The 21,773-nt window shown below is 28.9% G+C and overlaps 1 protein-coding gene across 1 annotated transcript in view; it reads right to left on the bottom strand.

Annotated features, from left to right (window-relative positions):
* The window catches only part of LOC141296225 (ryanodine receptor 3), a 214,001-nt gene that overhangs the window by 143,018 nt on the left and 49,210 nt on the right, over positions 1–21,773 (bottom strand). Inside the window, 11 exon segments of the mRNA XM_073827498.1 lie at positions 55–215; positions 1,985–2,043; positions 2,239–2,380; positions 4,716–4,924; positions 6,210–6,384; positions 6,614–6,816; positions 9,878–10,025; positions 10,188–10,347; positions 11,973–12,056; positions 14,649–14,752; positions 20,927–21,031. Of these exon segments, the coding sequence (XP_073683599.1) occupies positions 55–215; positions 1,985–2,043; positions 2,239–2,380; positions 4,716–4,924; positions 6,210–6,384; positions 6,614–6,816; positions 9,878–10,025; positions 10,188–10,347; positions 11,973–12,056; positions 14,649–14,752; positions 20,927–21,031 (1,550 nt within the window).

Here is a 21,773-nt window from a genome sequence, read left to right as displayed (position 1 = left end):
CGTCAGCGCGTCACATGACCAACAGCAACGCATCACACGGTAACGAGCGCTCACCTCTCGTGCACGCGACCCCGCTCGTCTCCCAGGGTGACGGTCACCGTGCGGTTCTTGCTGAGGCTGAAGTGGTTGCTATAGTAATGGTAGTCAGGGGTGACCCAGCCGACCCACACGCAGGACGGGTCCTGACCCGCGAATATCCTGACCGAGTGATAGTACTGCAGGACACACACGACACTTCCTGAGCACCCAGCGGACACAGAACGTTCCCCTAACGTTAGTTTTTGGTTCCCGTTTGGTTATTTTTTTGGGAACCAAATATTAATGTTGGGGGAACTTTCTTTTTAGGTCATTTAATTTGTTACCATAAAATAACGTTCCCAAAACGTTGCATGATGGTTGTTATTAAATAACCTACAATTTAACCTACAGAGAACCAAAAACGAATGTTCTGTGAACGTTATAATAACATTATGGGAACGTTAGAATAATATTCTAAAACCCAAAAATTTCTGGGAACAAAAAAAAAAAAAAACATTCTGAGAATGTTAGAGTAACATTAGAATAATGTTCTGGGAACCAAAAATGAACATTCTGTGAACAGTATAATAACATTATGGGAATGTTAGAATAACTTTCTAAAAACCAAAAATTTTCTGGGAACTAAAAAAATAACATTCTGAGAATGTTAGAGTAACATTAGAATAACGTTCTGGGAACCAAAAACGAACATTCTGGGCATGTTATAATAACATTATGGGAACGTTAGATTAGCATTCTAAACACCAAAAATTTCTGGGAACAAAAAAAAAAAAATTACATTCTGAGAACGTTAAGAGTAACATTAGAATAACGTTCTGGGAACCAAAAACAAATGTTCTGTGAACGTTATAATAACATTATGGGAATGTTAGAATAACTTTCTAAAAACCAAAAATTTTCTGGGAACAAAAAAATAATAATTCTGAGAACAACAGAGTAACATTAGAATAACGTTGTGGGAATGTTAGATTAATGTTCTGGAAACGTTCTACAAACAAAACAAAAAAACGTTCTGGGAATGTTAAGAAAACTTTGCTGACTAAGCAAAAACAAACCATTAAAAAATAACGTTCTGGGAACATTAGATTAACGTTCTGGAAATGTTCTACAAACCAAACAAAATGACATCCTGGGAACGTTAATAAGACTTTGCTGACTAAGCAAAAACAAACCATAAAAATAATGTTCTGGGAACGTTATAAAAACGTTATGGGAATGTTAGAATAAAATTCTAAAAAAAAAAAAAAAAAACTTTATGGGGGAAAAAAAAAACAAAAAAACCTAGAATAACATTTTGGGAACCAAATTCTAACATTCTGGGAAAATTAATAAAACTTAACTGCCTAAGCAAAAACAAACCATAAAAATAATGTTCTGGGAACCAAAAACTAACATTCTGGGAATGTTACTGGGAACCAAAACAACGAATGTTCTGTGAACGTTATAATAACATTATGGGAACGTTAGAAAACCAAAACATTTCTGGGAACAAAAAAATAACACTGAGAACGTTAGAGTAACATTAGAATAACGTTCTGGGAACCAAAAACAAACATTCTGGGAATGTTAGATTAATGTTCAGGAAACGTTCTACAAACAAAACAAAAAAACTTTCTGGGAATGCTAAGAAAACTTTCCTGACTAACCAAAAACAAACCATCAAAAGTAACGTTCTAGGAACTAAAAACTAACATTCTGGGAAGCAAATATTGTTAGCTGGAGAGACATGTGACTGATGAAACTGATCATATGTTGCTCTTGTTTGCAGCTGGACAGTATGATTCAGATCACAATATGAAGAGAACTGCTGAACATTTTTGCTGTTTCAATGAAAAACACATAGAAAGAACCTAAATTACAGAACGATAACCTTTTATTCTCATAACAGCCATGAACCAAAAACTGTTTTGAATGAGAACAGGTTCAGTGCTGAAGCAGAACTTACTGTAGTGATGCTGCTGTAGTCTGTTCTCCTGCCTTCATCCGAGTGTTTAGTGGACTTCACTGGATGCCTTTAGAAACATTCACATGATAAACACACACACTACTGATCAAACAATGAGGAACCAGAGAACATGAGAGAAAACCCCTGAGAATGCCAGTCATATCTCTTGGAGCTGAATGAGATGTTGACGTCTGACCTGTGTTTGAGTTTGAGCGGCTCTTCCTCACACAGGCCGTTGATGTGCGTGTAAGCGCTGCTCCTGAAGCAGGAGTGAAACTCCACCGGCATACTGAGTCTGCAGAACACCATGTCAGCGTTACTGTTCTGAGTCCCGAACGTCTTATGGGTCACTTTCAGACACGGAGGACTGTCCACCGTCCCGTCGATCCGGGTCACCTGCACACACCACGGGATTCAAATCATGTCAACACACAGCGATGCTGAATAACATTCTGGGAACGTTAATCTAACATTCCCAGAATCTTATTTTTATGGTGTTTTTGGTTAGTCAGAAAAGTTTGTCTAATGTTCCCAGAACGTTAGTTTTTGGTTTGCAGAACATTATCTAACGTTATTATTAAGATAAACTTTAAGATAATACTTTTTCAAAACTAACTGAAGGAATAAATGAAAGGGAACACAATATGTTCTCATCCAGGCAGCATAGAGTTGAAACTGCTATTTAGAAACTTGATATAAAATAACTATAAAATAGCTTAACTTTAATATGGAAATGATTTATATTGTACCTTCTGATCACACTGGATCACACTTATTAGGATTTCTGTCTTGTTTTCCAGGCAAATGCCCAAAGATTTTTCAATCAACACACATTTACTGGAGAATCACAAATAGTGAAGATATGTCTTGTTTTCTGAGAAATTCAATTTATCAAAATAAAGTGAGTTTCTGATTAAAACATGAACAAATATCTATCTTATCTTAATCCAAAAGAACAAGTTTTCATTCCCTACTGACAGATATTTGTTCTTGTTTTAATCATAAACACTTTATATCTTCATTTTGCATCTTAAGTAAATATATGTTAATGTAAGCATGTTTAGATATTTATATTGGAAAACAAGACAAATGCCAGTCAAAAGTTTGGGATCTGTATGATTTCTAATGTATTTTAGAGACATTTCTAATGCTCATCAAGGCTGTTTATTTGATCAAAAATACAGAAAAAATTGTTATATTCTGAAATATTATTATGATGTAAAACAATGTTCTTCTATTTTAATATACATTAATAATCTAATTTATTTCTTTGATCGAAGCTGAATTTTTCAGCATCATTACCGCAGTCTTCAGTGTCACTTGATCATTCAGAAATCATATTAATATGATTTATTATCAATTCTGAAAACAGTTGTGCTGCTTAATATTTTTTTGGAACCTGTGATACTTTTTTTCAGGATTCTTTGATGAATAAACAGTAAAAAAAAAAAAAACAGCATTTATTTAAAACAGAAAGGTTTTCTATTTATTTCTATTTCTATTTTATTAATGTTTAAAAGTTTGGAGTCAGTACATTTTTATTATTTCTTTTTTTTTTTTTTTTTGAAAGGAATTAATTATTTTATTCACTAAGGATGTGTTAAATTAATAAAAAGTGATAGCATAGATTTACACTGTTAGAAAATATTTATATTTTGAATAAATGCTGTTCTTTTTAACTTGTTATTCATCAAAGAATCCTGAAAAAAAGAATCACAGGTTCCAAAAAAATATCTGTTTACAAAATTGATAATGAAAGTAATTAATCAGTATATTAGAATAATTTCTGAAGGATCATGTGACACTAAAGACTGGAGTAACAGCTGATGAAAATTCAGCTTTACATCAAAGGAATAAATTATATCTTAAAGTATATTCAAATAAAAACCGTTATTTTATTTTGTTACAATTTTTTGCAGTATTACTGTATTTTTTCTGTATTTTCAAATCAAATAAATGCAGCCTTAATGAGCAGAAGACACTTCTTTAAAAAACATTACAAGTCTTGTGACTGGCATTTGTCTTGTTTTCCAATATAAATATCGAAACATGCTTAAATCAACATATATTCACTTGAGATGCAAAATGAAGATATTAAATCGTATTTTCTAAGAAACTGAACAAAATGAAGTGTTTATGATTAAAACAAGAACAAATATCTGTCAGTAGGGAATGAAAACTGGTCCTTTTGGATTAAGATAAGATAGATATTTGTTCTTGTTTCAATCAGAAACTCACTTTATTTTGATGAATTTCTCAGAAAACAAGACATATGTTCACTATTTGTATATTGTATTCTCCAGTAAATGTGTCCTGATTTAAGAATCGTTGGACATTTGCCTGGAAAACAAGACTTTTTTTTATTATTATTTAAAAAATATTACAAGTCTTACTGATCCTAAACTTTTGAGTGGTAGCGTATATTGAGGAAGATATTCATTTTTTGCAGTGTATGCAACATTTAACACCAATACTATGACTCTAAGACTGATTCAAGACATACATTTGTGGAATTAAGACAGAAACCAAACAGATGCATTCTTATCGATCTGGAACATTTCCATCTGAGTCGATATGAATGTCTCTGTGAGGTCCTCGAGGAACTCTTTCAGGAACAAAAGTGGTTCATTAAGTCTGGACTCGAAGCTTCATTCATGGTGTTGGTCCGGCGGGACTCTGAGAACAAAAGGAAGGTTTCCGATCGATAATCAATCAAGCTGCTCGTCCTCACCGCGATCTGATGGTGGTCTTTGGGCACGTTGCAGAAGGTGGGCAGGCGTTTGCTGAACCACATGGTCACCTCGCGGTTCATGTTGACGGCGTAGGGCTCGAACCCCTCCTGCAGACCACACATGGTGTAGTACTTAAACGTGCTGGCGTCCTTCCCCAGATTCATACGGCCCACCTGACACAGACCCAAACTACAGACCGGGATGAACCCTGGAGAACAGAGACACCCATAGAGAACTAATGGCTGAAAATAAACAGAATAAATAACAAAATATCCAAACACATATGTGACCTTGGACCACAAAACCCAGTCATACGGGTCAATTGTTTTGAAACTGAGATTTATACATCACCTGAAAGCTGAATAAATAAGCTTTTCATTGATGTATGGTTTGTTAGGATAGAATAATATTGGCCAACAATGGCTGAGATACAACTATTTGCAAATCTGGAATCTGAGGATGCAAAAAAAAAAATCTAAATATTGAGAAAATCGTCTAAATTGTCTAAAATTGTCTAAAATTGTCCAAATGAAGTTCTTAGCAATGCATATTACTAATCAAAAGTTAAGTTCTGATATATTTATGGTAGGAAATTTACAAAATATCTTCATGGGACATGATCTTAATATCCTAATGTATATTTATACATATTTATATTTATTTATATTTATGTATATTTATATGTCTATGTATATATATATATATATATATATATATATATATAAATGTAAATGTAATATATACACATTAGGATATTATGAACAGTTGTGGTGCTTAATATTTTTTTGGAACTCGTGATTCTTTTTTTCAGGAGTCTTTGATAAATCAAAAAAGTTACATTCAAAATAGAAATCTTTTCTATAAATGTAAGTCTTTACTATCACTTTTTATCAATTTAACACATTTGTTTATTGAAGTGTTTATTGATACAAGTTTTCTATTATGAATAAATGCTTTTTAATGTTTTATTTTTTAAAGAATCCTGAAAAAAGTATCACAGGTTCCAAAAAAATATGAAGCAGCAGAAGTGTTTAAAACACTGAAAATAAATCAGCATATTAGAGTGATTTCTGAAGGATCATGTGACGCTGAAGACTGCAGTAATGATGCTGAAATTCAGCTTTGCATCACAGAAATAAATTAGACTTTAAAGTATAAAAAATTAGAAAACCACTTTTAAATTGCATCAACATTTCACAATATTACAGTATTTATCTGTATTTTTCAATCAAATAAACACAGCCTCGATAAGCAGAAAAGTCTCCTTTAAAAAGGATTAAAAAACTTACTGAAAAGAAACTAAAATAAATAAAAAATGAATAAAATGTTTAAAAAAAAGAGAGAAAAAAATAAAGTTGTTGCTTAGTTGAACTCGATTCCATACTTGTTTTTAATTTTTATTTACTCTGATTCAATTTTTACTGTGAAGCGCTTTGGATCAACAACCGGTGTGTAAATCTTGTGCTGTGCTAATAAAGCTCGACTTGACTAACCGTCTTCGATGTCAAAGTCAGCGAAGCACAGCTCAGATCCCTTGTTGGTGATCAGGATTTCTCCGTTCAAGGTAAAGATCATGGATTTGTCCTCCAGATTAATCATACAACCCACAACGTCACCGGCGTGCCAGCAGCGGCCGAACAGACGACTGCCCATGTGGAGCCGATGACCCTGGAGAAACACACAACACCATAAACATGAGTTCAGATCAATGCCAGAAACACAAGTCATCTGACTGGACCCTAATCTAAAAAATGGCACATAATACATTGAATAATATCTCTAGATTTTTTTTTAAATACGGTTGATTTTGTAGTAAACTACTTGGATAAAAAATAAATAAACATAAATTAAAAATAAACAAATAAATGGAAATAAATTCAAGCGTTTCTTGACTCACCCGATGGCCGTCGAAGACGTAAGCCTGGCTGTCCGTTCCCAGCTCCACGTCGGGTTTGCATCCAGGCCGAGCCCAGCCCACCCGCATGTCTCCACCCGTCACCGCCTCGAACTCGAAATACCACCTGCCCATCTTCACCGCATACGTGCGCTCCACACGGAAGAAACGGATCTTATCGATGCTCAGCCTCTCCACAATGTGACCTGAGGACAGACAAACCCATCAGAGACACGCTTGTTAGTATGGAACGCCAAAGCTGTCAAAATAAGTGATAAATAAATGCATATATAAATATATGAAGAAATGTTTACAAAAATAGAGATAAATACATACATAATTATACAAAGAAATGTAAAAAAAAACAAAAAAAAAAAAACATAAATGCATAAATAAATGTAAAAAAACTAAACTAAATAAAGATTTATTTTTAAAAATGAGAAAAAAAAATATATACCAATGAACAAATATACTAAGAAAGTTAAAATAACAATATAATAATAATAAATACAGAAATACAAAATATTTAAAAAATGAAATTAATTAATTAATTAATATATATTCAAATAAATGTTACAAAGTCAAAAAAACATTAAAAATAAATATATAAATAAATGTCCAAAATGCACAAATATACAAAGAAAAAAAAGTCAAAAAACAAAAATATACCAATGAACACAAATATACAAGGAAATTAAATTAATAATAACAATAATAAATACATAAATATAACAATAAAACTAAGCAATGTACAAAATGCATAAATGCATAAAGAAATGTCAAAAAACAAAAGTAAATAAAGATTTTTAAAAATTGTCAAAAAACAAAAATATACCAATAAACAGAAATATACAAAGAAAGTTAAAATAATAATAATGATAATAATATTAACAACAATACAGAAATATACAAAATGTTTAAAAAAAGTGAAAAAATGCATAAATACATAAAGAAATGTCAAAAACAAAAGTAAATAAAGATTAAAAAAGTAAAAGAAAAACTAAAATATACCAATGAACACACATATACAAAGAAAGTAAATATAATAATAACAACAACAATACATAAATACAACATATTTCAAAAACAAATAAAACAATGTAAAAATATGCATAAATACATAAAGAAATGTCAAAAAACAAAAGTAAATAAAGATTTTTAAATGTCAAAAGAAATGTCAGAAAAAGTTAAAATAATAATAACAACAATAATGAATACAGAAAAATATAAATATATAAATACATGTAAAAAATAATCTACCAGTAAACACAAATGCACAAAGAAAGGTAAAGAAAATAAATAAATATACAAAATATACAAAGTGTCAGAAAAAACGTAAATAAATAAATGCCACATAAATAAATGAATAAATATACATTTATATTAGGTGAATATATATATATATGAAGATATTAATTAAATTAACAGCAAAGCTAATTGACTTATTATGGCACCTTTGGCATTCCATATGTTTAGTTTAGTGGATGGTTTGCTCTTGATTCCCTCAAATGATAAAGGCTGACTAAGCAGCACCTGTTGAGTTAACTCTGTGAGTGTGAGTAGTGTTCATGTGTATGAGCTTCATTACTGAGAGCTTCTTTAAAACCCTCCATCAAGGTTCTGATTACGCTTCAGAAAATCAGTGAGTGAATGAAGCAGAGAATCAATTCAATGAAAACACACATCGAGATGTGAGCTCAACAAACCGTTACTACTCATTAAACTACGATTAGAGTTAATTCACTCCCCAAACTCCACTAAAACACTGATCAACATCATTAACCCTCAACTGACAAATGATCACACAAACGAAAGCTTATTCTAACAAATTAACATTCCTGTCTTGAATAATTGATATATCCTATATACTAATGACTTTAAATGGCAAAATAATATTTTATATAGCATATTTAATGCATAAAATAAAGACCAAGGTGCTTAAGAGAAAACATAATACTGAGAAAATAAAAAGCCAATATTTTAAAAATATTAATTTAAAGCTGAAAAAAGTAAAATAAATAAATAAAAAATAATTAAAATTAAATGAATTAATAAAAAATAAAAAAGTAGAACAAGAAGACAATAGTAAAGACAAAAAATGTTGAGAAAAATTACAAAAAAAAGTAAGTTAGAAAAGAAGTGACAAATAAAAATAAAATAATGTCAGAAGTGTAAGCCAAAAGTCTTTATTACAATAAAAATAAAATTAAAATTAAAAAAATGAAAAAATAAACGAATAAATACTAAAGTAAAAAAAAAAAACGTTGAGAAAAATAAAAACGAAAAAAAAAAAAATACTGAAGTTAAAAATATATAAGTTAGAAAAGTAACTGACAAAAAATAAAAAATAAAAGAAAATTCAGATGTCAAAGCCAAAAGTCCACTAAAACACTAATGAACATATTTACAATAAAAATAAAAAACTGGAGAAAAAAATTTATAATAATAATAATTAATTAATTAAAAACGTTGAGACAAATAAAATAAATAAATACATAAACTAAAAAATTCAAAAGTAAAAAAAAAAATAAAAAATTATATATATATATATATATATATAGGAAAAGTAAGTTAGAAAAGAAGTAACTGATAAATAGAAATAAAATAATTTCAGAAGTCAAAGCTACTAAAGTAGTAAAATAATAAATAAAAAAGATTTTAAGTAAGATTTAGTTATAAAAAATAAAATGATTTCAGACAAAAAAAGCCAAAAGTCTTAGTTACATAATTACTATAAAAATAAAAATATATATTAAAAAGTTAATAAAAATATTTAAAATTAAAAAACTGAAAAAAAAAAATACTAAAGTAAAAAAAAAATGAAAATAACTGAAAAAAACAAAACATTGAGAAAATAAAAAATAGATAAGTGATATATATTTATATACAAATAAGTACACACACACACACATATACACATAAGGAATAAGTAAGTTAAAAAAAAAACTGACTAATAAAAAAAAAATCAGAAGTCAGAAATCAAAGCCAAAAGTCCACTAAAACACAGAACATAATTACAATAAAAATACAAAACTGAAAAAAATACACAATACACAAATAATTAAATTAATTAATAAAAAATGTTGAGACAAATAAAATAAATAAACTGAAAAAAACATTATTAATTAATTATAATTATAATAATACTTTTTTTTGGAAAAGACTGACAAATAAAAATAAAATATTTTAAATAAGTAAAAAAAAAAACAAAAAAAACTGAAGTGCTTGAGAAGTAATGTAAAGGTCCAGCAGTGCTGTGGTTCTCACCGGCGTCCTGGTCGGGCGGCTCCACGTTGTATCCGTATCCGATGAGCGTGCGTATGGCCTCCCGCAGGCTGTCGCGGTTAGACTTCTTGGTGCGCTCATCGAGTAAAGCATACGGCACCAGACGAGGGTTACGCTTGCTCTTCACATCCTGCAGAGACACGGACACGGAGAGACGAGCTGTGATTGGCTCAGAGCGAAACACACCGCAGGCTGCCTTCGTTACGATTGGACGCTTCTAGCTAATTGAGGAATTAATGGGCCGTTTGTGTTTATTATGAGAGAAAGTCTGTGTAAATGCATCCTCTCTCACCTGCTGGATGCCGTAGGTCCAGCCTTGTTTGATGCGGTCTTTGGCCCACACGTTGTGAGCGTTTTCTGACAGTTTGTCCACCAGCAGCTCCTGACCGGCGCTCAGTTTGACGTCAGACAGATCCAGCGGCGACGGCTTATAGCCGTTAGACATCATATAACTGCACAACAACACAACACACAACTGTCTAGTGCCCTTATCATCTAGTTCACTACACTCATAATCAGCCTATCCGAGCAGCTAGCATCATATTAACCAGCTGCAAAAATCACTATAAAAATAAATAAATAAATAAATAAACGGGAAAAAAAAAGTAATTTTTTTTTTAATCGGAAAAGTTAGACAGAAATAATTTTAGAAGTAAAACAAAAATGCAGAACTGAAGTGCTGTAAAAGTAATATAAAGGTCCAAATTTGTGTGAAATAATGGCTCATTATTTAAAAATAAAAAAGTTGAAAAAAAAAATAAAAATTAAATCTGAAAACAAATATTTAAAAATGTTTTTTTTTTTTTTTTTTTTCAAAAAATAAAATAAAAAAACTGAAAAAAAAAATACTGGTTGAGAAAAATAAAATAAAGTAAAAATAGAAATCTGAAAAACATATTTAAAAATGTTTTTTTATTTCAAAAAATAAAATAAAAAAACTGAAAAAATGCTGGTTGAGAAAAATAAAAGTAAAAATAGAAATCTGAAAAACAAATAGACAAGAGATAGAAAAATGTAAAGAAATAAAAATAAATAAACTGAAAAAAATACTAAAGTTAAAAATAAATTAATTTTTTATTTGCAATTTTTACTTCACTGACCACAAAATCAAAAGTTCTAAAGATGGATTATTATCATTAAAGAAAACATTCATTAATAATATTTGTATTATTTGAAATAAAGCTAAAATAAAATATAGTTATTAGAGAAATAATGTACACTAAACTAATGTAATAAGTGCTGCATTGTTGAAGCAATAATAAAAATGACAAAAGCACATAATGAAATTACTAAAAATCCAAATTAAAACACAATATAAAAATACAATCCAATTCAAAATATTAACAAAATCTATAATAATACATAAATAATACTAAAATGAAACTTGTTTAACCACTAAAATTACTTATTGAAGATAAAAATGATAAAGGAAATAATGAAAAAGATAAATCCAAAGAGTAATATTTAAAAACAAACAAAAACTAATAAAAATGATAAAAGCACATAATGAAATTAACATGAAAACAAAAGCTTTAAATATAAAAATGAAATCCAATTCCAAAAAGTACTCATAAAATCTAATAATATATAAAAAATACTACAATTAGACTGATTGAACTACCAAAATAGCTATTATAAATTAATATAAGTAAGTAGTAATAGTTATAAGTAAAAAAATAACTATTTAAAAACAAACATAAAAGCACGTTATGAAATAAAAAATGTATAAAAATGCTAACAGCATAAAAACCGAAAACTGATCAAATAATTTCAACCTAAATAGTAATATTTAAAAAAAAAAACAATTACAAAAAACTGTTTATAATATAAAAATGTAATACATAATCTCATGAAGATAAAAGAACAATGCTATTAAAACTGAAGGAATATGTGTTTCTATTCCTTTAAACGCTTTACTAACTCAAATGTGGCTCAATATAAAGATGACAAATGTATTGAGTCCACATGAATCTGCTTCATTTAGCAGACTGGCACAGTTAACAGAGTTTTATGAGCTGGAAGTGAACGTCCAGGACTGAAATCAGCATCTGTTCTCACATTCGTCACAAACACTCACTTCTTGGGCAGTTTGAGCTTCTTCAGCTCCTCCTCAGCGTTAAGTTTGACCTGCACCACATGACAGCCCAACGCCAGCAGAGTCCTCAAACACACAAGACAGCATTATATAGCATTACAGCACTGAGACACCGCTGAACAGAACACACCAACCAAGAGGAAACGCCGTATCAGCAGACAGGAAACAAGACAGCGTGTCATTAGAGGTTGATCAAGGTTTGGCCAAACTCATATGAAGGTTAGACACTCTCAACACAGAAATAGACACAAATTACACAATTATTTTGGTCAATATTGTAATAACGGTGATTTAACACAATTATGAGTGGGTCCAGAACTTTATATGATTGATTAATTTAAAGATAGCAATACAATAGGAAAAAAAAAAGATACAAATGAAACTTTTTATTAAAGTTAATGTAATGAATTGAATGTAAAATGAAACAGCAGTCTTCACTGTAAGAATTAAACATGTTTTGTTTCTTATAAAAACTACAAAAGTCTCTCTGTCAAGAGCAGTGAGTGATTTTGTGTTTGTCTTTTGTTGTTTGATGAACATTAAGCACAGAGACGGCAGAAGGAATATTACTTGTGGCCGCTTTAAGAGCTGCACGGATCCAATATATTGTTACACACGGATTTTCATTCTCAACGGTTTACGTTTATTTGAGACAAAAGTTGAAGTTTAACACCAATAATCACCAAACGCCACATTTTGACATATATTTGCATGTATTTGAGCGTTTAGGTACGCATCTTAAGCTAAATGTTCACTTTACTTGTCCGTGTTCTGTTCCGTCTCTGAGAGCAAATGCAGAACAGCGCAAATTCTCTTTCGTGCTTTTAAAAACGCCACATCAAATAAACAATACTAAATCAAGCACATCCCATTTCATGCAACTCACGTTACTTATTTTGCTGATTTGCACGTGAAATTGGGCTTTTAAAGAGGATTGAAAGCGCACAAAGGAGGCGGAATCGGAAGCAATAATAGTTCTCTCGATTATTGTATTTTCATAATTGATTGATGAATAATGCTGAAAATTCAGCTTAGCATCACAGGAATAAATTAGAATGTTAATGCATATTAAAATAGAACAACGTTATTTTACATCAAATTTTTTTCTGTATTTTTGATCAAATAAACTTGTTTAAAATACATTAAAAAACTTACTGATCCCAAACTTTTGACTATATATATATATATATATATATATGTGACCCTGGACCACAAAACCAGTCATAAGGTTAAATTTGACAAAACTGAGATGTATATATAATATGAAAGCTCAGTAAATAAGCTTTCTATTGATGTATGGTTTGTTAGGATAGGACAATATTTGGCAGAGATACATCTATTTGAAAATCTGGAATCTGAGGGTGCAAAAAATCAAAATCCTGAGAAAATCACCTTTAAAGTTGTCCAAATTAAGTTCTTAACAATGCATATTACTAATCAAAAATTGCATTTTGATAAATTTACAGTAGGAATTTTACAAAATATCTTCATGGAACATGATCTTTACTTAATTTCCTAATGATTTTTGGCATAAAAGAAAAATCAATAATTTTGACCCATACCATGTTTTTTTGGCTATTGCTACAAATATACCCCAGCGACTTAAGACTGGTTTTGTGCTCCAGGGTCACATATATATATATATATATATATATATATATATATATATATATATATATATATATACATACACACTATCAGTCAGAAGTTTAGACACACTGGACTTAATGTTTTTCATGATCTAAAAACTGAAAAAGTAGTTTTTTAGTCAAATATTAATTATTGGAAAAAAACAATACAATGTATATTTTTTATTTTATTTTATTGCAATTTGTGCCAACAAATGATTCTCAGGTGGTTTTTAAGAAAAACTGAAGTTAACAATTTTTTCCCATGGAAAAAAAAAATAATTCTTGCTTTCAGTTTTTCTTAATAACAAACAGAGAATCATTCCTTGGCACAATTTGTATTTGAAAATAAATTTAAATTAAATAAAAAATACATTGCAATGTTTTTTAAATAATTAATATTTTTCCACTAAAAACTACTACTTTTTGAGTTTTTAGATCATGAAAAACATTAAGTCAACTGTGTCCAAATTTTTGACTAGTAGTGTATGTATATATATACATCATATATGTGTGACCCTGGACCACAAAACCAGTCATAAGGTTAAATTTGACAAAACTGAGATGTATAGATCATATGAAAGCTCAATAAATAAGCTTTCTATTGATGTATGGTTTGTTAGGATAGGACAATATTTGGCCGAGATACATCTATTTGAAAATCTGCAATCTGAGGGTGCACAAAAATCAAAATACTGAGAAAATCACCTTTAAAGCTGTCCAAATTAAGTTCTTAACAATACATATTACTAATCAAAAATTACATTTTGATATATTTACAGTAGGAATTTTACAAAAAATCTTCATGGAACATAATCTTTACTGAATTTCCTAATGATTTTTGGCATAAAAGAAAAATCAATAATTTTGACCCATACCATGTATTTTTGGCTATTGCTACAAATATACCCCAGCGACTTAAGACTGGTTTTGTGCTCCAGGGTCACATATATAAAATGTAAAAATGTGTGCCTTTAAATCTAACGACTGACTCAAATGTGACATGAACAGATGCGTGTGCTTCTCCTACTTGAGTGTTTCGGTGGACATCTGCAGGTTGTAGTTCCTCTCAGTTTCTGGCAGTTTGGAGAAATCCACCAAACACGGATGCTGCCGCTTGTTATCCTCTCTGATCTGAGAACACACACGCAACCATCAGCGGCACACACGGAAAAACACAACCACATACAAAGCTGACACTTACTGGAGATCATCACTAGAACAGAGAAACACTATACATCCAGCAGAAGCACTGTGGGAATGTCATGAGTGTTTCTGGGACTTCTACTAGAGTTGATGAGGATTTTCATCAACCACAAACAGACACACACACACACACACACACACACACACACACACACACATGCAGACTACTGCTGGATTCATTTACACAAGATTGATCTGAGAAGTTCACATTCAGTCACATTATTGATTTGACTGCACTGACGCTGTCAGATGAGAACCAGACTTGATCTGAATGGATCTGAATAAGGACTCTATTGTCTTCTGCTTTACTTTATTAGTTGGTTTCATTAATGACAAATTCGCAAGAATATTTTCTTAAAGCTGGATTGAAACAGGGTTATTTTACTATTATTGCAATACTTATATTACTAATATATAGCATTTTAATGTTTTTATATTTTATATATTTATTGTTTAATATTTTATTTTCGCTTTCGTTTTAGTTTAATTAAACATCAAGTAATTCTGTTTTTTTCTTGTCTTTTTTTAATTAGTTTTTGCTTTTTTAAAAATGTCTATATAGTTTTTATAAATTTACAAATGTAATAAATACAAGTATTTCAGTTTAGAGTTGATGTAGGTATTTTAATACATTACGCTAAACTGAATTAAAATGCAAAAGTTTTAGCTATTATAACCCTGCTTTAAAGTAAATAAAACACTATAGAAATATATTTTTTCCTGGAAAAAACAAATCTAAACAAGATTTCTAGTTTATTTAACCTTTATAAATAAAATGTTGCATTAAAAATTGTAAGCATTCAGGTCATGTTTTTTTGTTTGTTTTCATTTTAATTTTAGTTTAAGATTAAGTACATTTTTTTGTAAGTTTTTGCTTTTTTTATGAATACGTCTATATAGTTTTTCGTTTAGATTTGATTTTAATACATCAAGTTTAACTAAATGCAAACACAAAATGTACTGGCAACTAGTTGAAATTATTTTTTAAAATATTTTTTAATTTATTTTATTTCAGTCAAAGTTATTTTTTTAAATATTTTATTTTTAAAGTCACAAAAAAAAAACATGTTTTATGGTTTTAGTTTTAGCTATCATAGCCCTGCTTTAAAATAACTTTATTGTATAAAGCACTACAGAAATAAAATGTTTCCTGAAAAAAATGCTTTGTAGTTTATTTAACATTTATAAATAAAATGTTGCATTAAAAAAATTGTCTAATAATCTTTTAGTTAAAGACTTTGTAGTATTCTTGTCATTTTTTTTTTTTTTACTTTTTTTAACTAAATGAAAATGCAAAATGTACTGGCAACTAACTGAAATTAATTTATATTATTTATTTAGTTTTAGCTATCATAACCCTGCTTTGAAATAACTGTATTGTATAAAGCACTATAGAGATGACACTTCTCCTAAAAAAAATGCTTTCTAGTTTATTTAACATTTATAAATAAAATGTTGCATAAAAAAATAAAGCATTTAGATAATGTATTTTTTTTTTAAGTTTAGTTTTTTGTTTTTAATTATTATTATTTTTTTTTTTTAAATACGTCTATATAGTTTTTACTAATTTGTATTTAAGTTTAGATTGTATGTAGGTATTTTAATACCTATTTTTAAAACTTAAAAGCAAAATGTACTGGCAACTAGCTAAAATAATTTTTTTAAATTATTGTTTTTTTTATTTCAAGACAAAAAATGTTTTATGGTTTTAGTTTGGTAACCCTGCTTTAAAATAAAAAGCACTATAGAAACAACATTTTTATGAAAAAAAAATGCTTTCTAGTTTATCTTTACATTTATAAATACAACATTGCATTAAAATAAAAAAAATTAAAGCATTCTGGTTCAGTCTCAATAGTTGCAAAAAAACTTTTTTTTTAATAATTGAGAATTAAATGTCAATCAAAATGCTTTACAAAAATACAAAACCTAAATAACGGAATATAGACTGCCACCCAGAATAAGATATAAGTAAATAAACAAATAAACGTGTAAAGTAGTAAATAAATATGAAAATATAGTTAATGCTTAAGTAATAAAATACGTAAATAAGTTCAACAAAATTAAATCAGTCTGGTTCAGTCTCTCAAGTGGCATGAAACTATTTGTAATTGCAGAATTACATTATTACATTATTTTGTAAATAAATAAAGTTTAAAAATTGAAAGCGTTCAGTTTAGTCACTTGAGTTGCATGAAACACTTCTGAACTCTTTTCCTGTCACTTCTATTAAAGATGCACTGATGCGTCGTGGCACAAACACTGCCAGGAAGCTGTTATCCTGCCGTCCTACATTAGATCAAACTCACTGCAGAAGTTCATTCGAGCGTTATCGCTTTACAGTTTGTTACAGAACAAATCAATACAGGAATCAATAATAATTCCAGCTGTTCTTAAACGAATGACCCAGTAACTGCAAAATGACACGGAGAGATTGGGATCGAATGAAATGCTAGCGACACACACAGTCATGATATCCAGACACGTGAAGAGAATCAGTGATTTAAAGCAGAAGTAAAGTAGCTGAGGGTCAGACGTCCGCTAACGAGCGCTCGTTAAACACGCATTAAACTCTGAGCGCAGCAGCTCATGCCAAACGGCCCTCAGAGTCAAACAGCTGCTCATTTACTGAGCCATGATGACTGAACTACACACACACACACACACATTCAGCTGTGCTGTTGATTTCCTGTGTCTTAAAGGGCCCAAAACACGTCCAGCCCTCAGAATGCATTCAGCTCATTTTGACCTGGAAGATATGCATAAAGATTTCTATAAAATGCATAGTTTTCAGTAAAGAAACAAAACTTTGCAAATGCTTTAATACCCCCAAAATACACTTTTTTTTTTTTTTGTTCAGATCGTTTACAATTATTTTTTTAAGATATATAACTATTTAAACAAATGTTTCATGTTTGGGTGATATTGACCTGTGTATTATGGAACATCATTAGTGTCAAAAATACTTTTTGGACAACTGTCTATGAAATTATATTAGTGTCAAAAATACTTTTTTTGCAAATGCTTTAAAAACTTCAAAATACTTTTTTTTTTTCAGATTTTTTACTTTTTCTGAGAGAGATATATCTATTTAAACAAACGTTTCATGTTTGGGTGATTTTGACCTGTGTATTATGGAGCGTCGCTATTGTCAAAAATGTTTAAAATGCTTTAAGACCCCAGAAATACACATTATTTATTTTTTCAGATTGTTTACAATTATTTTTTTAAGAGATATAACTATTTAAACAAATGTTTCACTTTTGGGTGATTTTGACCTGTGCATTATGGAGCATCGCTATTGTCAAAAATGTTTAAAATGCTTTAAGACCCCAGAAATACACTTTTTCCCCCTGATTTTTTACAATAATATTTTTAAATATATAACTATTTAAACAAATGTTTCATGTTAGGGTCATTTTAACCTGTGTATTATGGAACATCATTAGTGTCAAAAATACTTTTTGGACAACTATCTATGAAATTATATTAGTGCCAAAAATACTTTTTTTGCAAATGCTTTAAAAACTTCAAAATACTTTTTTTTTTCAGATTTTTTACTTTTTCTGAGAGAGATATATCTATTTAAACAAACGTTTCATGTTTGGGTGATTTTGACCTGTGTATTATGGAGCATCGCCAGTGTCAAAAATGTTTAAAATGCTTTAAGACCCCAGAAATACACTTTTTCCCCCTGATTTTTTACAATAATTTTTTTAAATATATAACTATTTAAACAAATGTTTCATGTTAGGGTCATTTTAACCGGTGTATTATGGAACATCATTAGTGTCAAAAATACTTTTTGGACAATTATCTATGAAATTATATTAGTGCCAAAAATGTTTGCAAATTCTTTAAGAACCACAAAATACTATTTTATTTTTATTTATTTTACATATAACATACAATTATGTTTAGGTAATTTTGACCAGCTATGTATGGAGCGCCAATAGTGTCAAAATTATCTATGAAGTTATTTTAGTGTCAAAAATACTTTTTTTGCAAATGCTTTAAAAACTTCAAAATACATTTTTTTTTTTCAAATTTTTTACTTTTTCTGAGAGAGATATATATCTATTTAAACAAATGTTTCATGTTCGGGTCATTTTAACCTGTGTATTATGGAGCATCGTTATTGTCAAAAATGTTTAAAATGCTTTAAAACCCCCGAAATACACATTATTTATTTTTTCAGATTGTTTACAAATTTTTTTTAAGAGATATAACTATTTAAACAAATGTTTCACTTTTTGGGTGATATTGACCTGTGTATTATGGAGCATCGCTATTGTCAAAAATGTTTAAAATGCTTTAAGACCCCAGAAATACACATTATTTATTTTTTCAGATTGTTTACAATTATTTTTTTAAGAGATATAACTATTTAAACAAATGTTTCACTTTTGGGTGATATTGACCTGTGTATTATGGAGCATCGCTATTGTCAAAAATGTTTAAAATGCTTTAAGACCCCAGAAATACACTTTTTCCCCCTGATTTTTTACAATAATTTTTTTAAATATATAACTATTTAAACAAATGTTTCATGTTTGGGTCATTTTAACCTGTGTATTATGGAACATCATTAGTGTCAAAAATACTTTTTGGACAACTATCTATGAAATTATATTAGTGCCAAAAATACTTTTTTTGCAAATGCTTTAAAAACTTCAAAATACTTTTTTTTTTTCAGATTTTTTACTTTTTCTGAGAGAGATATATCTATTTAAACAAACGTTTCATGTTTGGGTGATTTTGACCTGTGTATTATGGAGCATCGCTATTGTCAAAAATGTTTAAAATGCTTTAAGACCCCAGAAATACACTTTTTCCCCCTGATTTTTTACAATAATTTTTTTAAATATATAACTATTTAAACAAATGTTTCATGTTAGGGTCATTTTAACCTGTGTATTATGGAACATCATTAGTGTCAAAAATACTTTTTGGACAATTATCTATGAAATTATATTAGTGCCAAAAATGTTTGCAAATTCTTTAAGAACCACAAAATACTATTTTATTTTTATTTATTTTACATATAACATACAATTATGTTTAGGTAATTTTGACCAGCTATGTATGGAGCGCCAATAGTGTCAAAATTATCTATGAAGTTATTTTAGTGTCAAAAATGTTTGCAAATGCTTTAAGAATGTCAAAATAAACATTTAAACAGATATAACATACAATTGCATTTGGGTCATTTGGGCCCAGCTATGTATGGAGAACCATTTGTGTCAAAATTATCTATGAAATTATATTAGTTTTTAGTGATTATAAAAGTTTTTGATTTTTTTTTTTTTTAATTGTAAAATATATTTAGTTTTTTCCTCATATCTCACATATTTTTGGACTTAATTTTGTTGATGAACATGAAAATGTAATCTATTGACAAATCTAAAAATGAATAATGTACCACTTTTTTCATCTGAAAGTGAAAGTTTATGCAAGTAAAATTAATTTATTTTTAAGTTTTTTAGAGTAATATTTATGTTTTTTTTTTTTATAAATATGTAGGTTTCATACATTTGGACATTTTTTTTTTTTGGACAGTATATTATCTTTTAAATTTTATTTATACAATGATATATTCAAATAAATACTTCATATATCTAAATTTCAAATAATTTCTATTTTTTTAAATTAACAAATAGTGAAAAATGTAATAACATGGTAACATTCAAACTTTTGACATTTTTCACATTCACTCTATAATGAGAAGCTGCTGATCAGATACAACATACTTTTGATCAATAAGAAGTTACGCCTGTATTATAAAATAACGATTCTTACTGTGAAACTAGTCTGCAGTTCCCAAATGCATTATGAGGGTTAAAGACACCTGAAAGCTGAAAGCAATGTGCTTACTGGCCCCTTATTTCTGAGTAAATCAATCACATCAATGACACTACATGAAGATGACGGATCTGATCTGGACGGCACAATGACGGGATGATGGTTATTAGTCACTTACCCTCTGTTTTAATTGAAGAGCAAATTATAAAAGAGAAAGCAAAACAATGCACTCAACAAACGACGAGCACAGGTCACATGATACACAACTTCTGTGTGTTTGTGTAATTGTAGGAGTAATACCTTCCCATAGGACCAGCCCAACTCGATCTTGTTCATTCCCCAGAGCTCATGGATGTTCTCCGCCAGACGATCTCGAACCTTCTCCAGATGAGGAGGCATCACGATCTGACACAAAAACACACAACAGAATGGGTCTCTCGTTAACATTTTCATATTTTCATGTTTCTATAGAGAACATTTTCATTAATTTTAAAGGACCATTTTATTTGAAATATAATTTAAATTTTATATAATTATTTTAATGTATTTTAATATGAATTAAATTTAAGATGTAATTAATTTAAGTTATATAAATGTAATTAAAATTGAATGTATAAAATTATCCACTCGCACTATACAGGCTAAAATAAATGTAATAAAAATAACCCGTTATTTTTTAAACTTAATTTAATTCAAATATAATTTGTATTTGATTTTTACACTTTTAATTTAACATTTTACAACAAATAAAAAAGGAACAATAAAAATAGCTCAAAATTAATTTAAACTTGTAATGTAATTCAATGTAATTCACATTTAATTTGATTGGACTTTTAAACATTTGGTAATAAATAAAATTTTTGTAAAAAAAAAAACTAATTTAATTTAATTGGATTCTTAATAAATCTAATTTAATATTTGACAATGAAAAACTAACAATAAAAATAACTAAAATTCAACTTAAATTCAAATGTAATTTTATTGGATTTTTTTATAAAGACAATAAAAAAGCTAAACAATTAAAAAAAATGCTCACTTAGTTAATTTATTTGAATTAGAAAATTGAAAAATTGCACAATATATCTGAACTACATACAGGCCGAAATATGATTTTATATTTTGTCCAAAGATTCAGTCTCTGGGAATA

This window comes from Garra rufa, chromosome 21 (assembly GCF_049309525.1).
Source record: "Garra rufa chromosome 21, GarRuf1.0, whole genome shotgun sequence".
Taxonomy (NCBI): domain Eukaryota; kingdom Metazoa; phylum Chordata; class Actinopteri; order Cypriniformes; family Cyprinidae; genus Garra; species Garra rufa.
This window is presented reverse-complemented; position numbering and strand designations above follow the sequence as displayed.